A 22,581-nucleotide genomic window follows, 5' to 3' on the forward strand; every position below is an offset into this window, starting at 1 on the left:
TGAACAACCTGGATTGTCTATGGTACTGTTGTACAGCTTCACTTCATTCATTTATTTGCATACACACTTCATTTGTCATCACATTATTAACATTCTTATGCAATATTTTACAATCTACATGAAACACAGATTATTTTTCACAGTAATAAAAATGCCCTGTCTCTTGGCAAGAGTTGCTGGTCCATTAAATGTTGAACACAAATGTTATAAGCATACTACAAAGTAAAAATGCATTTCCTTGCCACATCACTAACAATTGCTATTTGAAGTTTTGAGGGAGTTTTATTTTCTTAAGGTATAATTAGGTCAAAGTAGGGCATATATTTTCCTAGTAGGTTGGACAGAATCTGTGGAAAGAGAAATAGACGTAACATTTTCACGTTGAAGATCTCCCATCAGAACTTGTGTTTCTCCTTCCAGATATTCCCTGTCCTGAGTGTTTCCAACATTTTCTATTTCTCATATTTCCAATATCTACAATTTAAAAAAACTTTCAATCTATTTCACCAATCCTTTACATGTCTTTACACCTGCAACCCTAAATTTTAGTACTTACCTCTCCAACCAAAGTTTACTTCCAGGTTCTATATTTTGCTCTGGAGTTCAGGATACTTAAAGCTGTTTGAAAGACTCAAAAGCTACTACTTTACCTACTATAATAATATTTAATATGTTTAAGTATTAGGGAAAAGATTATTTCAAAGCCTGTCACCTGTCTTTACTTACACACAAAATAATTTAATCCTGGGAAGAAAACGTGTAAAATATTAATAGAGATTTATATATTTTTATCGAACCTAGTTTGAATTGAAAGTTCTAGTACCATAGCTGCATGTAAATTCTAAACTCTGTCATGGGAAGAGGTTACGAGGCATACAAAGGAAAAGATTCAAGAATGTTTCCAAGGTCACCTCGAAACAAATGCAACATTTCCACTTTTTTGGGAACCTCTAGTCTTCATTAGTTGAGTCCAGATGTTAAGAGCACCCAGGAGCCTAGCACAAAGAGGAGCACACTACCTCACAAATTACCTACACACCTGTTTCTTCAGGAAAGTTCTGTTCCATCTTTGGATGTGTCGGTGTTTCCCTCATTAGCCTCACGAGTTACCTCAAAACGAAAAACACTGGAGAAGTGAGTCAACCTCAATCTCAAAGTATTGCTAAAGAAATAGTAAACTGTAATCTTAATGATTAATCACATACCAACATCTACAGCATTGTGAATGAAATTAGCCAGCAAATTGGTACTTCAAATGTAAAATACTATTCAACTTTCTTCCTTAAAATAGTTACAGATATTATGCCTATCTGCAATTCAGATCAGGTAATAAATGTGCAAAGGCTCTTTTCCAATTCAATGCTTTCTGTACTTAAATATCTGATGAAGGGCCAAGGGCAAGACGCAGACTGTTTAAACTGACAATGAATAACAGAATAACATTAGGAACTCTAAATCAGTAACAGTTATTTATTGCTGATGTATCTGAAAATTTTAAATGTGACAACATATCATTTAAAAATAACAGCAAAGCAAATCAATTAAAGCCCAAGACGTTCTTTCTCGGTGATAATCCAAATTTATTTTGGCAGTCAAGCAGTTCACAATGATACTTCTTAAATAAAGCACATAACTCACAGATAATTGCAAACAACTCTCAATGTCATATATATCTATCCATTGATATATTAAAGATGGCACTTCAACACATGCAGATTTCACACTTCAGATCTCACTATTTTACAGATACAAATAAATTCTACAAGACTGGCTGGTTTTCAGCTGCAACCAAAGCTAGTGGGTATTTTCAGATCTGCAAAGTTTTCTGATATACCACCAAATGATATATTTACTTAAAGCTCTAAAGTCTAATCATTTTAATAGAAACAGGTAATTTAAATGAAGTTCCACATTAGCAGCAAGTAATATTTTGGGCATTATAATCTATAATACCTTCATTAAAAAACTATGTCACCCAGTTCACCTCCACAGTACCAATTATATATCCAAAAGGAGTTTATTTATTTTTTAGATTCTTTTCACATTTCAGGAGTACTTAGCTACAGTACGTTATGTAATTCCTTTTAAAAAATAAATGCATTATTGAAATCTTGCTGGGTTTACTTGACTTTAGCAGGTCATGTAATTGAAACCTCATGACAATCTACACAGAAAATCATAAAATTGTTCTTGGAATGTAAAAGGGAGCAATTATCCTGATATTGATTACCTGATTTCCCAATTTTTGAAATAATCACACACCATCTTAACAGCAGCAGTGTGTACTATCCTCACAGGACAAGATATTATCTACCAGCAGCAATCTTTTGGATCTCTATTGTTTGTATCTATATTCTGTCACACATGGATCTGTTTGGCTTGAATATCATTCCTAAAGCAAAGAATTGCAACTAGATCCATAAAATGTGTGAGAATTTTTTTTTCTCCAGGTGACTCCTGCTCACTTTCAGCTCATAGTCTCAATCCAGCTAAAAAGCCGAGACTTACAAGCATCTGCTTTAGACAAACTCCCTCCACAAGAATCATTTAATTGCTAAACACAATATTTCCCATGAGAATACTGTATGTGATTATAGAGATATTCTAAGTTAAATTCAGCTTGAAGTTGGTAAATCACAACTTTTCGCGCCTCGTCCAATCGTATTCATTGTGAAAGTGTAATTGATTCCCTTTGTTTTTAGATGGTATACTGTGCATTATATGGTTTAACACATAATTCAAAGTGATTTCAACCTTGCTTTAAACAAAATAATAGAAGGTACACCAGTCAAAGGTATTTACACTCAGATAAAGCTTTTAAAATATTTCTAAGTTACTATTGGGCATGTTTTAAAACATTTAAATTAATACCTTTCCCAAGAGAAGCATTAGTTAACGTAATATTCATTAGTAATTCATTTGTCTAATTTGATACAGTTTAGGTTCTTCCAAGATCAGCGGTTGCAAAACATGGAACTTAGAAAACTTTAGTTACAATTATTAATGTGTTCTGTGCATTTGGGCCACCACCAGCACCTGAAAGTTAAACTATTTTAATATTTGACAAAACAATGAAAAAAATACAATAAGCAAAATATAAAATCCAATAGTTCTTTAGGGTTGTGACTTGTATAACCATCAACACTTGACCTATTTTTGGAGTTATATTGAAGTTGTTATTCTACCAGTAGATTTCCCTCAATACAATTTCGTAATTGACTCAATATTTTGCTCTCACGGCATACCAAAAACAAGTTTTCCTTTCCTGATCATTGTTGTAAAACAGATACTTAAAACTAACCCTTGATTAGTCTTGCAAGATATTTTGTATAGTTACAGAAGCTTGAAAGCATGCTTCATCAGACTCTTCATGAACAGCTTCTTGCCTTCTGTTATCAGGCTTCTGAACTGTCCTTCCATAAGCTAGGGTATTATCCAATTCACCTCTACCACATTGTGGACTTTAACCATGGAACTGATGCGCTACAATGCTGAGAACTATATTCTGCAATCTGCATCTTCCCCATTGCCCTAGGCATCGTACTTGAGTTTGACTTAATCGCATTTATGTATAGTATATCTGATCTGTTTGGACAGCATGCAAAACAAAGCTTTTCACTGCATCTCGGTACACGTTACAAGAATAAACTTAAATTTAAATCAAGAGTCTTAAACCTAGAGTCTGAAATAACAGAGTATTTTTATGGATTGTTCCCTAGGAGATATCAAAGTCATTTAAAAATGTTGTATCAACTCATAACCATTGATGGGATAGTGTTGGCATTTGCTTGTATGATCCTATTACGAACTGAGCATACATTTCTGAAACAATACACAAGTCCTTGAACCACACAGGTGAGCCTGAGAGCAAACTACCTTGAAAAAAATAAATTGGTCCAGAATTTCCTGAGAGGAGCAAGGAGCCCATTCTCACCATCCCTTAAGTGCTAGGTTCCAACTTGCCTTGTGTGGAATTTAAGCAGCAACTTTGTTCAAAGACAATCCAGGACCTAAACATGCACCAGCCACAAAAAAGCTTTGACATCTGTTTAAACCACTACCCTATGCTTAATCGCCTCTGAAGATAGCTCAAATCTATTTGCATATTTCTGCCATTAATTGGCAATTAAACAACTTAAAACTGATCATTACATAAAATGATTTTAAATTATTAAAAATAGAATTAAAAGTTAGAAATATCAGAAAATAATTCATGCAAGTAAACCTAGTTAATTCAAGATAATTATCTGAAAGATACCACTTTCCTTTGTATCCATTCATGTCCATTGAAATGAATAGAGCTTCTAGATATGTGCCAGGTCCAACCTGCTGCAAGTTAAACTGGCGTTTTTCATATTGCAACTTCTGGAAAACTGTAGTTAACTGCTGCTCTACCGTTGGACTACATGAAGAATCCAAGGCAGGAGTGTAGACAGGAAATCACCAGTGATCGTAAAAAGTTTGGAACTTCCATATGGCATTTCCCAGAAGAATTCAGACCATTCACACAATATCCCTTCGACTAATATGTGACTATTGTTGACTTTCTAAAAAATAATGTCCATTCTTAATTTTGCATTCATTCATTCTAAAATAATTTCAAATGCTTTATTAAAAGCTACATGAGGAGTTCTGTGATAATAGTAAATATTTTTTGTAGCACTGCCAAATTGCATCTCCTTCATTATATTAAATATTAAACAAATGTTTTTATTCCTTTATCAGAGCACTCTGTCACATGTCTGAACTTGAGGAAATCTTTTTCTTGTTTGGTTATTAGATTTCAATAATATTATTCAAACATAATGCATAAATGAGTGCAGAGCGAAATAATCAAAGGAGTAAGAAACACCACTTTGAATGCATCTAATTAAGAGATAGAGCTTTTATCCTCTTTAACTTACTATGCAAAATAAGTTTTGAAAAATGATTTAACTTCTGACATTACAGACAGATTTACGTTGTTAATGCAGTTCAGAGTATATTATTCTGTATAAGTATTATTCTTCGGCTCAGACTAATACTGCACTCCAAAGTTGGTGCACCTTTGACTTTGACTGCAAGTTATAAATATACTTTCAATCTTCTAGAGCCAATTCTTCCAAATGTTTAATAATTTTTAACTGTTTTAGACCATTACTTTACACTGACTTTGAACTCATTGCAATTAAGTAACCACTCAGGAATATGACTAAATGCAAAGAGTATCACTGAATATTTCTCAGTTGTTTTCTTAAAAATACATTGATGAAAAATTTAATAAATTAATGTAAAAAATAAATGTTAACTCCTTGTTTCAAATGAAATAAATACCTGATGATATTTGGTACTGATTTACATATGTTGTACAGAAATATTATACAAAACAAATTACTTCAGAAGATCTACATGTGAAATGTATACAACAATGGTAAATTCTACCATGGTTCAAGACTGAAATGTTCAATCGCAAGTGTTACTGATTGCAATTATTTTTATATTATATCCTGTTTATAGCCTCATCCCTAGTCTAAAATTATCAACTACAAGTGTAGTTGGATTGTTTAACAAATACACAAACACAACTCACAAACATGCAAGCTCATTTGATACTATTTTTTTAAAAAGCAACATTTCCGATGCTCCATTTAAGATGACAAAAATAAGAATCAAATCATGCAAATCATAAATTTAGCTGTCATTATGGAATCCAAGTACAATCCAGCAGTTTTAGTATTCAAAATCATGTCTGAGCTACCATACAAAAAGTACAAAGGATTGCTGTCATTTTGATCTGTCTACTGAAACAACTACCAGCATAAAACAGCATAAAATAATCTAACTCATTCTTCCTATGATTGTTTAAAAATGCCCTCTCAACAAATTCAAAATAAAGCATCTTCATTTTGGATGAGCATCTCTACTAATTGTCTTTGATAGCGTATGTCATTTAAGGCTGCCATGGGATCCTGCTCTGGAGCTCGCATTAGAGTTGGTCCGAAGACAATCCCAAGGTTCTCTGCATTCATCAAGTTGTCCTTCTCATGTCGAGTAACCCTGTGAGAAATAACCATTCATTTTAGTACACTACTTGTAATATTCACTCAGGCACAAGATACCAAAAACATAACTTAAATCAAGCCTTATTGTAAATTAATATCATATCATATCATCATATCTTACATATTTACTTTAATTAGCTTTCTAATCAAACATCAAGGATACCCATTTGTAGCTTGGGAGGAACTCAAGAGATTTAATCTAACCAGCACTTCTAGTCGCACATTGGCACAAAAAAAAGTCAGCCTGGGCTTTACATTCATGTGCTGGCCTCCACCATTAGTCAGAGTGGTGACTTCCAATGGAGTCTCCTGTGTCTAGTTCTATGCAACAGAACTTTGGTCTGATCTATTTTTAATGAAATTGCTTATCTCTCCTTACAGCACACTCCTTCTATGGTTTAGCATGCTTTTGGTCCTGTGCTGTAGCTGCTGCAGGTCTGCATTGCACGTTTAGGTACCCTGCTGCTGCTTGGGTGTGCCCCTTTTACACTCCTCATTGAGCAGGCACTTTAGCTAGAGTGAGACTTATGCCAGGTAATTAAATTACATAATTGCAGTTTAATAGAAATTTGGTGCTGTGGATACGGTGCAAGATACTGGGTGTTTAATCTTAGTTACAAGATGTGTTTGATATCCACCTCATTTAACACCATTGCAGTGTCGTACAACATGGTTAAGGTTGTCACCAATGTGAAAGTTGTCCTTAGACTCCACATGGACACTGTGATACTGCAGTCTATTTATAACATCATGGTGAGAGGCATCTACAATGGGGAACCCGATCTGGACAGAGGTAAAGTTGCATTTCCACAATGGTTCTTTCATTAACTACCACAAGCTGCCAGTCATCAACGTCAAGAATTGGCCAGCGCTGTCTGCAGGTCAACAATTGAACTTTTCCCAGAAGTCTCCCAAGGCACATTCTGTTCTTTTCCTATACCTAATGTTTCTTCCGAGTGGTAGTCAACATGAAATTTTGATATATCAATCTGAGTGATGGGAGTAGACGATAGTGAATCGGGAGTTTCATTGTCCACATTTAGCCTGATTCCTTGAGTCTTCACGAGTCCAGAATTAACATTACGAACTCCTGGGATCACTCCTTTATTAACCCTTGATTCATTGGTTAGTGCTGCTGGTGGATGACGTGGAATGTTCAGTAAAAAAAAGATTGTGTGTTAATGGAACAGGATAACCAATTTTGGCACGTTACCCTACATGGTTGAACGTGTTCCTTTTTTTTATGGGTGCTCCTTTATTATGTCTTTGTCCAGTGCGTAAGCTAATGCAAAGTGGCCAGCCTGATTTTATTAACATTATTTATTTTTTTGAAGCAGTTTCATACAAGGGGTGCTGGACCATTTCAAAGAAAGTTAAATGTCACACATATTGCTTTGGGACTGTAGTAACAAACAAGCCAGACTGGACCAGTCTGGTACATCTCCTTTCGTAGAAATCATTGGTGAACTAAGTAGGTTGATGTGACAATCTGACATTCCTAATAGAAATAAAAATCTAGCTTGTTATTCAGGATTTATGAAAGAAAATATATATAAGTTTCCATCTGCTGTGTAGGGAACTGGACTGATGTTTCTGAACTATTAATTTACACCTTTGATGTGCTTGTTCAGATACAGATGAAAAACAAACTACTGGAGGAACTCTTGAGCATTGGAGCCAGAGGAATGGTCAATGTTTGGACTCAAGACATGGTGTCAATCCTTTTGTTCCTACAGCAGTTTGACTTTTGCTCCAGATTCCAGCATCGGCAGAATCTTTTGTCAACAGAAATATGAACATGTAAATAGATTTTCTGAGTGTAGATTTAATTTTCTATAAACAAACATTTCTAGGCAAGAAAATGAATACATGCATCAAAGAATACATGTATCAAAGTCAAATACAATTTTTGATAAATTTCTATCAAATGTATACAAACTGTTATCAATAGCTAGCAAATACCTTTTTAGATGAGCCATTAGGTATCTCAGAGTTTCACAGTGTGCAGGTGGTAACATTTTTAATGCTTCATGAACAGACTCTAATCGCTCTTCTGGGTCTGTAATCTCTGGAATAGAAACAAAATATAAATCATTCAAACATTTGCAAAGTTTCACAAATAATGCAACCTTGACATTAAATAGGAAGCTTGTTTAAACGTCATGCAAGGAAAAGAGCATTTTAACAAAATATTTCTGCCATAAATAATACAATGTTTATTCCCTGAACAAGATTCTTCTCATTTAGCTTGTACAAAAGCAGGTTCAGGGCGACCAATCTTCAACTCCTTACAAATAGGAAAACAATTGTAAACAGTACATAATGGAGCACCTAATTTGCTGGAAATCAGTTTCCCCTTAATCCCTCTGATCTCTGACTGCTGAAGTTTCTAGTGCTTCTAGAATTGTGCTGAACAGTGAGAACACTTTCTGAATCGAATTAGGACTGTTCTTCAACAGAGCAATTTATGAGATTCTTGTGTTTTAATGAAGGTATTTAAAAATAATGAATGTTTGAAACAAAGTCATGTTATGTTTATTTCACCAGAGAATATTTTCTGAAACCGTTATGCCCAAGAAATGTGATAAACATAAATTCAAAAAGACACATCAAATACTAAGCACTAATCAGAGACATCGACCATTTATAAACAGTGGTTATTGAAAGGTTTCTTCCTGAAACTATTTGCAAAGCAAAGTTCATCAATATAGAGTTATAGAGAGATGCAGCATGGAAAAAGGACCTTTGGCCCATCCAGTGCAAGCTGATCATCAACCACCCATTTATATTCATTCTACATTAATCCAATTAAAAAAATATTCCCCACACGTTGATCAACTCCACACAGATTATACCACTCAACTATCCACTTTGGCCAATTTACAGCAGCTAACTAACCTCCCAACCTGCATAACCTTGGGACATACTGGGAAACTGGAGGACCTGGAAGAAACCCACAAGGTCACAGTGATATTGTGCAAACTCCAGCACAAACAGGTCTCTGGTGCAGTGAGGTAGTGGCTGCAATAGGTTGTGCTATCGTGCCACCCTTGATTGACAAACGATTGAACATTAAGAATATCTTCTTATATTAAATTGGTAAAGTAAATCAATAGTATGCTCACATGATATTTTGTAAACACTTAAAATAACTTTACTCACGAGCAGCTTCAATAAATTTTGGATATGCATCATAAGTGATAAGTGGAATAGGCAAATCTCTGAAGTAAAGTTTAAGTGCTCCAGTGATGATATTTATATCTTCATAAATATTCACAGAAATGTCTGCTTTCTCACCATCTAGGAGCCAAACGGTAAACAAAAACAAAATAAACAGATATTCAATTCAATATTATTATTGCATTACATGCACTACAAATCCAAAATGTCATTAAATTCACAATGCACACATTCCTGCAGAGAGCAGAGCAGATTGTTACTTTAGTTCCAACTAACACAGCAATATCCAGAAAGGTGAGCAATTGTTGCAATTGCAAGCTTCATATTTCACCATGAATAGTATCAAGTAACAGACATTTTAGGTAGAATCGAATCAAAGTCATTACGACACAGGAAAGAGGTCATTGAGCCCATCATGTACATGCAGTTCTCAACAGAGCAATCCCATCAGTCCCATTCCCACCTCCTATACCCTCTATCTCTACTACTTTATGCTCTCACATGTTTAATTCCTCCTCTGAGTATTTAAGTTACCCACACTAGTGGATAATTTATTGTAGCCAGCTAACTGATCTACACATCATCTAGATGTGGGAGGAAGTCAGACCACCAGGCAAAAACCTACAGAGTCACAGGGAGAATGTGCAAACTCCAGACACCACAGAAAGGTCAGGATTGAACATAGTTTCCTGGAAATATGACGCAACAGCGCAAACTGCTGCACCATTATGTCACTAGTCCACCCTACAACTTTTGTAAATTGCATTTCCTTTCATAATACAGCACAAACTGATTTACAGTAGAAATGTTGATATTTGGTTTGGGATTATGACATTATAAAAGATGACTTTATAAAATTAAACACAATCGCCATTTTAATGTAAAAACTTTCAGCTAAGGTTGCGTGGTTTTGATGAAAAATATTAGTATACTTGAGGTGTAGCCGAAATATGATAACCTAACTTTTCCACTGTTTGAAAAGGGTAAAATTTAAAAGTTTAATTTAAAAGAAAGAATTTGAAAAGGACAGAATAGACTATTATTTAGTTGGGTGACTATTTAAGGGGTAAATTAAAGCATTTTTACAAATATTCACACTGCTTGAGGAACATATTGCAAGTGTTATTAGGCAGAACTTGCTAATAGTTGCCAAGCCATGTGAAGCCAATTAACCTACCAGCTTTCGTAGGTTAATTGGCTTCCGTAAATTGTCCCTCGTGTGTAGAATAGTGCTGGTGTATAGGGTGATTGCTGGTTAGTGCAGACTCAGTAGGTCCAAGAGCCTGTTTCCATGCTGCCTCTAAAGTAAAGTCCCAGGTTACCCCAACTATGGACTTACATTTTCTACTACTAGTGATGGCTTGTTGCCACCCAAACCACCTCAATGGAAAATGGCAAGGCACTGTGCAACAGTAGGGCACAGAATGATGCAATGCTGCCACTCTGAGGATGGGGGTGGGAACTACTTGGATTTTAAATTGGACAAGTATGAAGTGTTGCACTTTGGGAGGAGAAATGTAAGAGGAAAATATACAGTAAATGGCAGGACATTTGGGACCATACATATTAAGGATCTAGAGATCTTGGTACCTGAAAGTGAAACACACATAGATGGAGTAGTAAAGAAACCGTACGGCTTGCTTGCCTTCATCGGTTTGGGTATTGAGCATAAATGTCAGAAGTCATTCTGTCGCTGTATACAACTTAAGTTAGGCCACATTTGGAGTATTGTGTTGAGTTTTGGATGCTGGATTAAAGGAAGGATGTGGAGAATTTGGAGAGGGTGCAGAAGAATTTCACTGGGATGTTGCTTGGATTATAGTGTCAGCCTAAAGGAGAGATTGGACAAACTTGGATAGTTTTCTTTGGAGCATCGGAGGCTAAGGGCAATCTGGTAAAAATATATAAAATTATGAGAGGTACAGATGGGATGGATAATCAGAGCCTTTTTCCAAGGTGGAAATGTCAAATGACAGAGGCATAGGTTTAAGGTGAAAGGGGGAAAGTTTAAGGGTGAAATATTAGGCATTTAAAAAAGAAATTACCCACATACGGCGAGTGGTAGTACCTGGAAAGTGCCACCAGGGGAAGTGGTAGAAGCAGAAACTTTAACAACATTTAAAAAAGTTAGGCTCTGACTTAATACCTACAAAAAAAACCCTCAAGTTAGCTACTTATTTACATGATGTTACTGATAATCAAACAGATACGCTTACGTTTAAAAAATAAATTGTCTCCAATCAAGAATCAAGATAGATTTATCATTCTTTTCAACCGGCTGCTGTTATATTTCACAAAACATAGGTCAGTATAGCACAGTAGTTAATCAATCCACAATGTCTGTGCCATGAATGCTGCCAATTTAAATTAATCCCATCAACCTGCACATTTTCCACATCTCTTCATTCCTTACATGTTCACGTGCCTGTTCAAATTCTTCTTAAACACCACTATAGTATCTGCTTCCACCTCCTCTGTCCCCCCACCTGAGAACACATTCCAGGCACCTACCACTCTCTGTGTAAAATGACCTGCCTTGCACATCTTCTTTGAACTTTCTCCTTAAGCTCCTTCAGCTTAAAGCTATGCTCTCTAGTATTTGACGTATCCAGTCTTGGAACAAGTCTTTGACTGTCTATCCCATCCAACTCTCTATCATTATTTTATAAACCTCTATCAAGTGTCTCCTCAGTCTCTGAAGTTCCAGAGAAAACAATTTGTTTGTTTAATCTCTCTATGCAGCTGCTACACACTATTACCAAACTGATATTAGCTTTTGTGGCTCTCCTACTAATCTAGCTTCAGAAGTTGGAGCAATGAAATATTTATAGGATTTATTTTAACCTTCAACTGTTGAGAAACAAAAACAAAATCTGATCATTAGAGCCAGGATGTTTAGACGCTAAAAATCTCTGAAATAGGCAGGCAAATAGGCATAATAAAATTACAAAAAAGGCACGAGAAAGGCATTTATTGACAAAACAAGGCATAAAAAGGCATGTGTTTCCACCAAAATATGGTTAAAATGATATAATAAAGGTATACTACATTAAATGACCAAAGTTGCCTGGTTGCACATAATTACTAGCATTTTTTCTCAAATTATATGGTGTTAAACTATGCCGTCTGTCAGACAGAATATGCTTCAGTTGTGAAAAACTTCTTTCTACCCCAGCTGAGGTCACTGGTGCATATCCGAAACAAGCTACAGACTTTATATTCATGTCGATATCTTGTGCATAACAACTACCTTTAAGAACTTTAGCTATGTTTTGTATTTCTTCAAGATCTTTGTTACCTAAAATAATTTTCTCACATTTTCCTTGTATGTCTTTACCTATATCGCCAGGAACATTACAAATATCGTCAGTTACTTTGTTGAAAACCTGCAAGTTATTCACAAATGTTTCGCCACGTTTTTCAAGGGAAGTGATAGCTTGTGGGGAAGTTTGCAAAATTGGAAGCAATAAACACAAGATCGCAGTGGAGTGATTTTTTCTGCATGATTTCACTGACGATCCTGACTGCAGCAGATTCTTCTTCAAAACAGTTGACGATTTATTTTATCTTTTCAAAATTTGCAGCATAGTAGAGTAGAGCAGAATGCCATGCACTCCACCTCGTCAAAACGGGCTGAGGAGGTAGCGGAACCTTGGGTGCCATTTCCTTGAACTCCTTGAAGAAGATTTTCTTGACATTGGAAACCAGGCGACCGACATTTGGAAACAAGCTACGTATGTGCTCGGCAATTCTATGGAGTCCGTGAGCTAAGCATGTCAAATGCAATATTTGGGTGAATAAAACTTTAAGAGCACGAACAGCTTTTTTCATGTATGGAGCTGCATCAGTCACAAACAGAAGAAAATTCTCGTGTTTAATACCTTCTGGCCAAAGGACAGCAAGTAAAGATGTAAACAACTGAGCAATAGTTGAGCTGTTTGACTTCTCCAATACTTCCGATGTCAACAAATACTCCTTTGATGGTTGACCTGCCTCCAGTGTACCGATGACCACACTGGCAACATATCTACCCACAGTATCGGTTGTCTCGTCTATTGAGATCCATATTTCGTTGCATGCAACCTCATCTCTAATTTTCTGCACAACAATGTTGAAGTTGCAGTCAACATAATTTTTCTGTAATGATGACTCGCTCGGTATATGTTCCTCTGTGTATTTCTCTATAAAACCTCAGAGATTTGTTTTCCAATTTCCACAGTGGAATTCCAGCATCAATGAATGCCTTGCACAGATCACTCGAAAATTCTGATTTGTGATTGGAGCCAGCAGTAAATGTAGTGAAGAGATAAGCTTGCGTATTTCCGGCCTTCTGTTTCTCTGCCGCCGACTTGTGTTTAGCTAACTGTACATGCTGGGAGACTAAATATTTCCCATGATTCACTGCTTTCTCACATGCTTTGCAAAACAGCACACAGTTGTCTGTAGAGAATATATCACTCCCGTACACTCTCACCAAAGAGTTCAGTTTTTTACAAGGCGTTGACTTGACTTTAGGCATTTTGACGCTTGCAGGGGTAGATCCTACAGGAAGCAGGGATGCAGACCTCTACAGACAGGCCAAGTACAAGCTGAGAAGAGGAATCAAGCTGCCAAGGAAAAGTACTCTGAGAATTTGAGGAGCAAGTTCTCAGCTAATGACTCTACTTCAGTTTGGAAGGGCTTACAAGAAATCACCAGCTGCAAGAGGACCAGCTACAGCTCCTTGGACAATCGTCAGCTGACCAACGACCTGAACGAGTTCTACTGCAGGTTCGATAAACAGAAACTTAACCCTGTCCCCCCTCCCCAACCAACACTTCACACCTACTCACAGCCTGACTCCAGTTTGAAAAGACTGGACCCTTCCCCACCCTCCCCTCTCCAATCACTAATTAACACCCACTTACAGCCTGACTGCAAAAGACTGGGGCCTCGGCCACTATCCACGAATGAATGACCGACGGTGGCGCCCCCGGTTTTACCCCAGTGGTGGAAATTTTCTTGTAAGTTACATTAACACGGCAAAAAAAGGTTGATTTAGGCACTCGATCGTGAAAAGGGCATTATCTTGCTGAAATCATCAAAAAAGGCATGAGAAGGCTTTCATGGCAAAATCCTGGCTCTACTGATAATCTTCATTTTGTTTGATTAGATTGATATAATTCAATAGCTGAATTAGCAAAAGTAAATATAATAGTGTCCATCTGCTTGCTGTGAATACCAAAGAATACCGCACTTCTGTTTGTTTTGCAAAATTTAGTGACACATACCTCTGTCAAATGCCAGTTTGACATCTTCAATGAGATCACTAAATCCTGATACTCTGTACAAGCCTTCTGACATCAAACCTACAAAATGTAGAAATAATGATAATATATGGAAAATGAAAGCTATATTAGTAAAGAAAACTGAAGCCATAGAGACATACAGCAGACATAAGACCTTTGGTCCATTAATTCTGTACTGGCCATTAGCTACCCATTTACGCTAATCCCATATTAATCCCAATTTTTCCGTATACATTGCTTATGCTTATCCAACCCAATATTTTGAATTGACTACTTTGTCACATGTGACAGTGAAATTCTTTGCTTGCATCCCCAATAGTCACCACGTAAAGGACACTGACAAAGTAAAAAAGTATCCCGCGCCAGGTCCTCCTTTGTTCTCCCCCTTTCCCCTCCCCCCTCACGGCAGTTCCTCCATGCCGGGTCCACCTATCTTCTCCCCCCTCTCCCATGCCCTGTCCTGCTTTGTTCTTCCACCCCCCCTCACAGTTCCCTCTCGCTCCAAGTCCACCTTTGTTTTTCTCCCTCTTCTCCCTCCCTCCCCCCCTCACAGCAGTTCCCCCTCGCTCCAGGTCCACCTTTGTTCTTCTTGCCCACCCCACCCCATGGCGGTCCGCCCTTGCCGGGTCCTCCTTTGTTCCCGGTGATGCATCCTCCGGCTCCGGCCGTATTTTGTGTAAAATACCAAGCATTCAGTAATGTAAAATTGGCATTCTATGCTGCAATTTACAGGAGGCGACAGCTTGAGTGAGGATGCATCAATATGATTCCTTCAATTTATATGCAATTTTCCAAACAATAAATAATTTGCATCTTTGTTTGAAAATACTTGAAAAGGCTGCAAAATTAATTTTATAAGGGATTTTGTCCACTGAAGAAAACATTCAGACTATTTAAATGTTTTAAGCCACGATATGATATGATATGATATGATATGATATGTTACAAAACCTCAAATGTAATAGTAAAACATGAATTTCAGATGCCAGAAATATGAAGAGAAACCTTTTCCCTTCGCCACAGCTATACAACAACACATCATAGGTTGAAGGGGAGTCGATAAGGGATATAAACAATAAAGTTTGTGAATCCCATGCCATAGTTCTCAATTCTGATGACTGAATCTTTGGAGCCTTCCCTTAAGGAGGCAAAAGTGTACTTAAGATTCTAATGATCTATTTAATCCTGCTGTATCATCTTAACATTGACAGAAAGGACTTCTTGTATTATCAACAGCAATGTCAGGAACTATCTGGTCAGAAAGTTTTTTCAATTGTGTTGGTTCCAGCAATATTACCGAGTTATGGATACTTTTTACATCAGACCACATGATCAATTCTAAGTCCTTCCTCTATGTTATGACCAAATTCTTCTATCCAACACTGATCTTAACTTTACTGATGGGACTCTATGGGTCATCAGCAGCAGCTGAATTGCATTCAATGACAATTGCAGCTTCATGGGCTGGCAGGGCAGAGGCACATCATACATTTAAAAAAATGGATATAGGCATCAACATTAATTCTTCCCAATTCTTCCTAACATTTATTATTCTTCCCAAATTGTCTTTAAGAAGATGGCAGTGAGCCATCTTCTTGAATATTTTGGGTAAGGTGTTCCCACTGTAACAGATTCCAAGATTTACACCTAGATGCTATGAAAAAACAACAATATACTTCCAGGTAAGCTTGCAATATGATCTGAATGGGGCACCTGCTCGCAGCCTTTCACTAGATGGCAGAGGTCACAGGCATGGGATATGGCATTGAAGTAGCCACGGCAAGTAACAGCAGTGAATTTTGTGGATGATACTCTGTGTAAGTGGTGGTAGGGTGAATATTTTTGTTGATGGATTAGACACTTATCAAATGTGCTACCTTCCAATGTCTAGTGTTGAGCTCCCTGAATATTGTTGGAGTTTCGCACAACCAGATTGTGGAAGGCATTTCATCAAGCCCCAGGTGAATCCAGCTTGTCCAATTTTGTCACAGGTCAATGATGAGCCAACAGAACTGGATAATAGAGACTCAGCGATGTGTCAAAAGGGGGTCATCAGATGCTCAGCTTGCTGGAGATGGATTTGTTTGCATAGCATGCTACTATGGGCTGGTTCATCTTCTAAGGAGTTATACATGGAACTGAATATTGTACAATCATTTGTGAAAATTCTAGCTATTGAATTTATGATGGAAATACTTAGCATCTGCGAATGATTGAGTTGAGGACAATGTCCACCAACAGCATCTTAAGGCTGTGATGATTGTTATGAAATGTAAATTGTTTCTCTCTCAATAGGTGCTGCCTGACTTAAGTAATTCCAGCATTTTCTGTTTTTATTTGATTTCTAGTATTCCCAGTAATTCACATTGGTATCCTTCCGTAAATTTTTGTTTCCAATGTAAATATACAGACGTAAGTATGACGACATCAACACACATCTTTACTGCAGTTTTAAACCCTTCCGTTCATAGCGAGATGATTTGAGTATAGGAGCAAGGAGGTCCTACTGCAGTTGTACAAGGCCCTGGTGAGACTACACTAGAGGTATTGTGTGCAATTTTGATCTAATTTGAGGAAGGACATTCTTGCTATTGAGGGAGTATAGCATAGGTTCACCAGGTAAATTCCAGGGATGGCAGGACTGACATATGATGAAAGAATGGATTGACTAGGCTTATATTCACTGGAATTTAGGATGTGATGGGATCTTATAGAAACATACAAAATTCTTAAGGGATTGGACAGGCTAGATGCAGGAAAAATGTCCCCTGTGTTGGGGGAGTCCAAACCAGGGGTCACAGTTTAAGAATAAGGGGTAGGCCATTTAGGACTGAAATGAGGAAAACCTTTTTCACCCAGAGTTGTGAATCTGTGGAATTCTCTGCCACAGAACGCAGTGGAGGCCAATTCATTGGATGTTTTCAAGAGAGTTAGATATAGCTCTTAGGGCTAACAGAATCAAGTGATATGGGGAGAAAGCTGGAACGGGGTACTGATTTTGGATGATCAGCTATGACCATATTGAATGGCGGTGCTGGCTCGAAGGGCCCAATGGCCTACTTCTGCACTCATTTTCTATGTTTCTATGTTCATTAACATGATACCTATCAGCCACTGTCAATATCCAAGATGATTTGCAGTTTCTACCTCTGCTTTCAATTTCTCGGATGCACATATCCACCACCATTGGTCTCTTTATATTATGTGCTTTAACCAGTGTTGTTAGGTCGCAGCTGTAAACTTTTTTCACATGTTTCAAATCAGGCTTGCAGTCATGTGGAACCATCTTGGAACACTGTTTGTGAACATTCAAGCCACAATCTAAAAATACAGAAAAGGAGAAACCATTTAAATTGATCATAACATTACAATTATTCTGACACAAATAATTTAGATCAAATATATTGTATTTATTTTCTGCAGGTACCTAAAATTTGTGTTAACTACAGCCATCATTCATTTTTCACACATTTCAGAAGTGGCAACAAGGCACTCAGAGAACAAAAGTGGTGGTGTGGTAGCTGCCTCATATCTCATGATTTTGCTGTAATTTTCTATTTTCCAAACATTTCCTAGCATTTTGTACTTCCATTATGTGGATGGAAATTGCAGAAACATTGTGAAGGCTTCATTCAGAAAAAATGGGCACTGATTAAAGCATGGATGTTAAAGGAATACTGTGGAATACATCGCCTCTTCCTCCACAGATGCTGCCTGAGCTGCTGAGTTCCTCCAAAAGTAAAATGGAGACACTAAGTTATGGATTTTGGAAAGGAGATACAAACGGTCAGTACTGGTTTGGGGAACTATGAGGCTGGAGTTCCTCCAACAACTTTTTTTTTTGCTCCAGATTACAACACATTGGTTAACCCACTTTTCGTCTATTCCCGACACATTTGAGGCAATTTTTAGAGGCCTATTAACTGACAAACCTGCACATATTTGGGAGGAAATCAGAACACCTGTAGGAGACCCATGCGGTCACAGGGAGAACATGCAAACTCCACATAGATCAAACCCAATTTTCTGGCATGGTGAGGCAGCAGCTCTACCAGCTGTGCCACCCTACAAGAGATGCTAAGCAGGTTGGGTCTCTATTCTTTGGAGTTTAGAAAAATGAGAGATGATCTTTTGAAACATACAAGATCCTAGGGGGGAATGACAAGATGGATGCTGAAAAAAAAATTGTGGGAGAATCTTGAGCATTTTAAGAGGCTGGTCATTTAAAACCTAGATATGTAGATATTTATTTTCACAGAGGTCTCTGATATTCTCTTCCTCAGAGTGTTGAAGATTATTATAAGCTTTAAAGTGGAGGAAGATACAATTTTGAAAGATCAGCAATATCTATAAATATTTTGAAGTAAAATTCCACAATTGTTTGAAGATAAATGTTAAATGACATGGGAAAATAAACATTTGGGGATGAGACTTGGTGACTTAGGGAGAAAACACAGATGTAAACATGATGGTATAAACAGTTTGATTCTTTTAGCATAACTAAAAAAATAGATTACAAGAACTAATGGGCATGAGTTTCTTAAGTGTCCTGATATGACATTGATAAAATTCTTCCAAAATTATCAGTGGAATTGAATAATTTAATTTTTCTGCACTATACCAATCATACATTTGAGGGGCATTTGATACGTAGAAATCAAATTCATAAATATACGATTTATAATACGTTGTCTGATATTCCAGCCCTCAATGTCAACTTTTACCTCCGTACTTTACAAAAGTCACAAATAGATCATAAATAAAGCAGAATTGGCAACCTTGAACAAGGCTCAGTTTAAATAAGGTTAAAGCTGGCTTTTATCATTTAATAGTAGCATTTTGACGAAAAGCATGCAATTTTAAGAAATTGCTTAAAGATTTGATTGTTAACCATGTTCAACATACACCCAAACATATTTCAATTCAAAAAGCAAATTATGAAAATTAAATTCTTATTTTAAAGAAGAAAGTACCTGCACATTTCACACCCTGAGCAATTAAGCCCCACATAAAATTTGCACAGTATTCGCACCAGTGAGGCCCTCGGAATGTGTGAACCTGTAAAATGTAACAGTAGGAAAATAACATTGTATATGATGGCACCAAGATTTACTGAAATGAATCGTTTGATTAAAATGCAGAACCATTCAACAAAAGTTGAAGAGAAATTTAAAAAATAACAATACTTTAGTCTTTAAACGAGTAATTTTTAAGGTTAAGTGAAAAACTCATAAACGCTAAGCGTTTTCATACAACCCATTGGACATGAGTACATTACCATGGCAACCATCAGTTACATTACTGCAAGCAGTACGAGTATTTTTAGATTCTCAGGAAAAATAATATTTTAACAATAGCCATTTCCAGAAATGGAAAAACACTACTAATTTATTCCAATTTAAAAAAAAATCAAAGGTGCATTGGTAAATTCTGGAATATAGTAAAACTAATTTAGCTAAACTTGTTGAGGCTTTCCCTTGCAAATTGTTTGAATATAGATGGAAAAATAAATAGTACAAACTTTACCAAACAAGAGCTATTATAATCTATTGCTAAACGCAAATATATAATAATTTTTTTTGGTGATGCTGAAAATAAGCAGAGTGAAAATAAATTGTTTTTCAGACTGCAGTTGTACATAAACAATATAACCGGCAGAGCTAACAATCATACAATAATATTAAAATAACGAGGTGTTTCATCACATTCTGTTCAAAGAAGCATTTATTCTGTTCTCTGAAAATCATGGCAGTGATTAAACACACTCAAACAGCATTATTATCACATTATCAACTCAATTGATTAAGTTAAACATTAGAGAAACAAATAATAGCAGAAGCTCTAATGTTTAAGCATTTCCGTTGATAAAATAACAAACCACGAGGTTACTGAATATCAATTAAAAAATAAAAATACCTCGAGGAATTAAAGCCCCTTACAAATGCTGTCTAACTGAATGTTATGAAATGCTTTGGGGATATATTTGCTGCTTTAAGAATTCTATCCAAAGGGAACTTATGTTAAGTCATTGTCATAAATATTTAGAAACAGACTTAAATGATCATTGCTTAAGAGCAAAAATGTTTTAGTGCTCTTTCACTATTATGCAGAGTATAAGAGAATTATTGTACAAAAACCTCATGAACCCATGCATTTCTATTCGCAAAGGTTGGGATTATTTTCTAATTATAAGACAGACTCTAGTAAAAATGATGTTAGAAATAATAGATTTTACTAGTATGAGTACGAGTTCTATCTTTTATCACAACCACCTATTTAGCATTAGAAACAACAATAGAGCCCTCCGCTTCTAACAGTCAAGATGCCCAATCTTACACCCGAGACAGGTTATATTTGCGACAAATATCAAAAACATCAGACTTGGCTTGGCTAAAAGGACTTGGCTGTTGTATTGTGAAGATGCAACTAAATATGAATTTAAATTCCTAAAATTAATTATATTCTTAAAGAACTAAATGTATGAAATGTTCCTGTTAAAATTGTGCATTTTGTTTCAATTGATTGGGGGTTAGTCCAATTTCTTGAATATTTAATTGCATGTGTAGTATTTTAAAGGTAATAATGGTCAGAAGAAATGATCACAGACAGCATTATATAACATCCAGTACTCCAGTATTTTGTAAATTTAACAGGTTTATTACAATTTAAATAAGGTTTCAATAAGAGTTCAATTTGGTAATTTTTCAATGGGAATCGTGAAAAAACAATTTAAATTTGTGATAATCAATTCTGCAATACAAACATTACCTGAAGATAATAATTTAAAAGTAAATTATCAAACACATTATTTTATTTAGAAATTTACAAATGCACATTTTAAATTATATTAATTTCACATCTTTACCTTAAAATTATGTACTTTTTCATATTTAGGAATCCGTTCACTTTCCTTAAGTGTGGCTCTTCGAACAAGTGAAGTCAACTGTGAATAAGCAAACTGTTTTAGTGGTTGCCACAAAGATGAGGATATCTTCTGGGGTGCCATCCTCATTCCTAAAACTGTTACTAAAAGTCCACGGTGGTCTGATTGCTTTGATTCACAAATTCGGAATTTATAAGATTTTCTACCATACCAAGATTGTTTGGACGGCATTTTCGTCATACACTGTGATTTTATAGACAACCTGGAGTGATAATTTCCTTTAATAAAAATGTCCTAATCTGTTTTTTTATCTAACTAGGCCAAAGAATAAAAATTTCACACAATTCTAACCTTAAAAATAAAGTAATCTAAAGAATGAAAAAAACTAAAATTCTACACGTGGTATGTTATATATTTTTAAAAAGCAATACAAAGTAGCCAAACATTCATTATCTCAGCTTACACCAGATCATGTCAGACATTTACTTTGGAAAAACAAAATGAATAAACTAGCACACAATTTGAAGTATTCTCCTTTCATCAGATGAAAACACACAAATCATTTCATCTAGTTAGAAATTCATCTTTAAGCTGTGAGTTAGCTTTAGCACCCATTTAAAGATATCTCTCGCTGCACATTTGTTCAGATCGCTTCCTAAATTAACAATGCTGCAAGTCTTGTTGCAACCAGTTTATGGATACCAAGCTATTGACAACTCAAATCGCAGGGGGTGGAGTGGCAGGGGGTGGGGGGAATAGATGTGGGAGGGATTGGGGGTTGGATTTCAGTAAGCACAAATAATCAGTCAGGTCACATTTAGTCAGAAATCAACTAGCCAATAAAAAGAAATCACTGGCACTGATCCATTGCTCCCACGGACTGATATTTTCATCACATTAGATTAAAAAACAACCACCGGTAAGAAAATAATGAGCAAGGAGTGAATCATCATTAAAACATAACACCATGTAACTAGATTTTAAATGAAGCACAACCAGTTTCGGATATATTTTCTCTTACTTAGTTCTATGAAATGTTAAGAATTATTCACCCAAATATTGAAAATGTTTTCACTTATAAATGAAATAAATCAACTTTTATATTATATATCACTGTTTCATGCAAGAAGAAATAAAATGGAACCACAATTAAATCGCTTTCATTCTTTTTCACAAATATATTTAAATT

The 22,581-nt window shown here is 36.1% G+C and overlaps 1 protein-coding gene across 3 annotated transcripts in view; it reads right to left on the bottom strand.

Annotated features, from left to right (window-relative positions):
* Window positions 1–1,531: 1,531 nt before the first annotated feature.
* LOC144595975 (N-chimaerin) overlaps window positions 1,532–22,581 on the bottom strand; it is a 72,511-nt gene continuing 51,461 nt past the window's right edge. For all 3 annotated transcript variants that reach the window (XM_078403977.1, XM_078403978.1, XM_078403979.1), the window contains 7 exons: window positions 21,375–21,452; window positions 19,483–19,567; window positions 17,657–17,830; window positions 14,492–14,569; window positions 9,204–9,341; window positions 8,004–8,109; window positions 1,532–6,036 (listed from right to left, as the gene is read on the bottom strand). In XM_078403977.1, the coding sequence (XP_078260103.1) occupies window positions 5,865–6,036; window positions 8,004–8,109; window positions 9,204–9,341; window positions 14,492–14,569; window positions 17,657–17,830; window positions 19,483–19,567; window positions 21,375–21,452 (831 nt within the window). In that variant the 3' untranslated portion in view covers window positions 1,532–5,864. The remainder of the gene's footprint in view (window positions 6,037–8,003; window positions 8,110–9,203; window positions 9,342–14,491; window positions 14,570–17,656; window positions 17,831–19,482; window positions 19,568–21,374; window positions 21,453–22,581) is intronic.

This window comes from Rhinoraja longicauda, chromosome 8 (genome assembly GCF_053455715.1).
Source record: "Rhinoraja longicauda isolate Sanriku21f chromosome 8, sRhiLon1.1, whole genome shotgun sequence".
NCBI classification, from domain to species: Eukaryota; Metazoa; Chordata; class Chondrichthyes; order Rajiformes; family Arhynchobatidae; genus Rhinoraja; species Rhinoraja longicauda.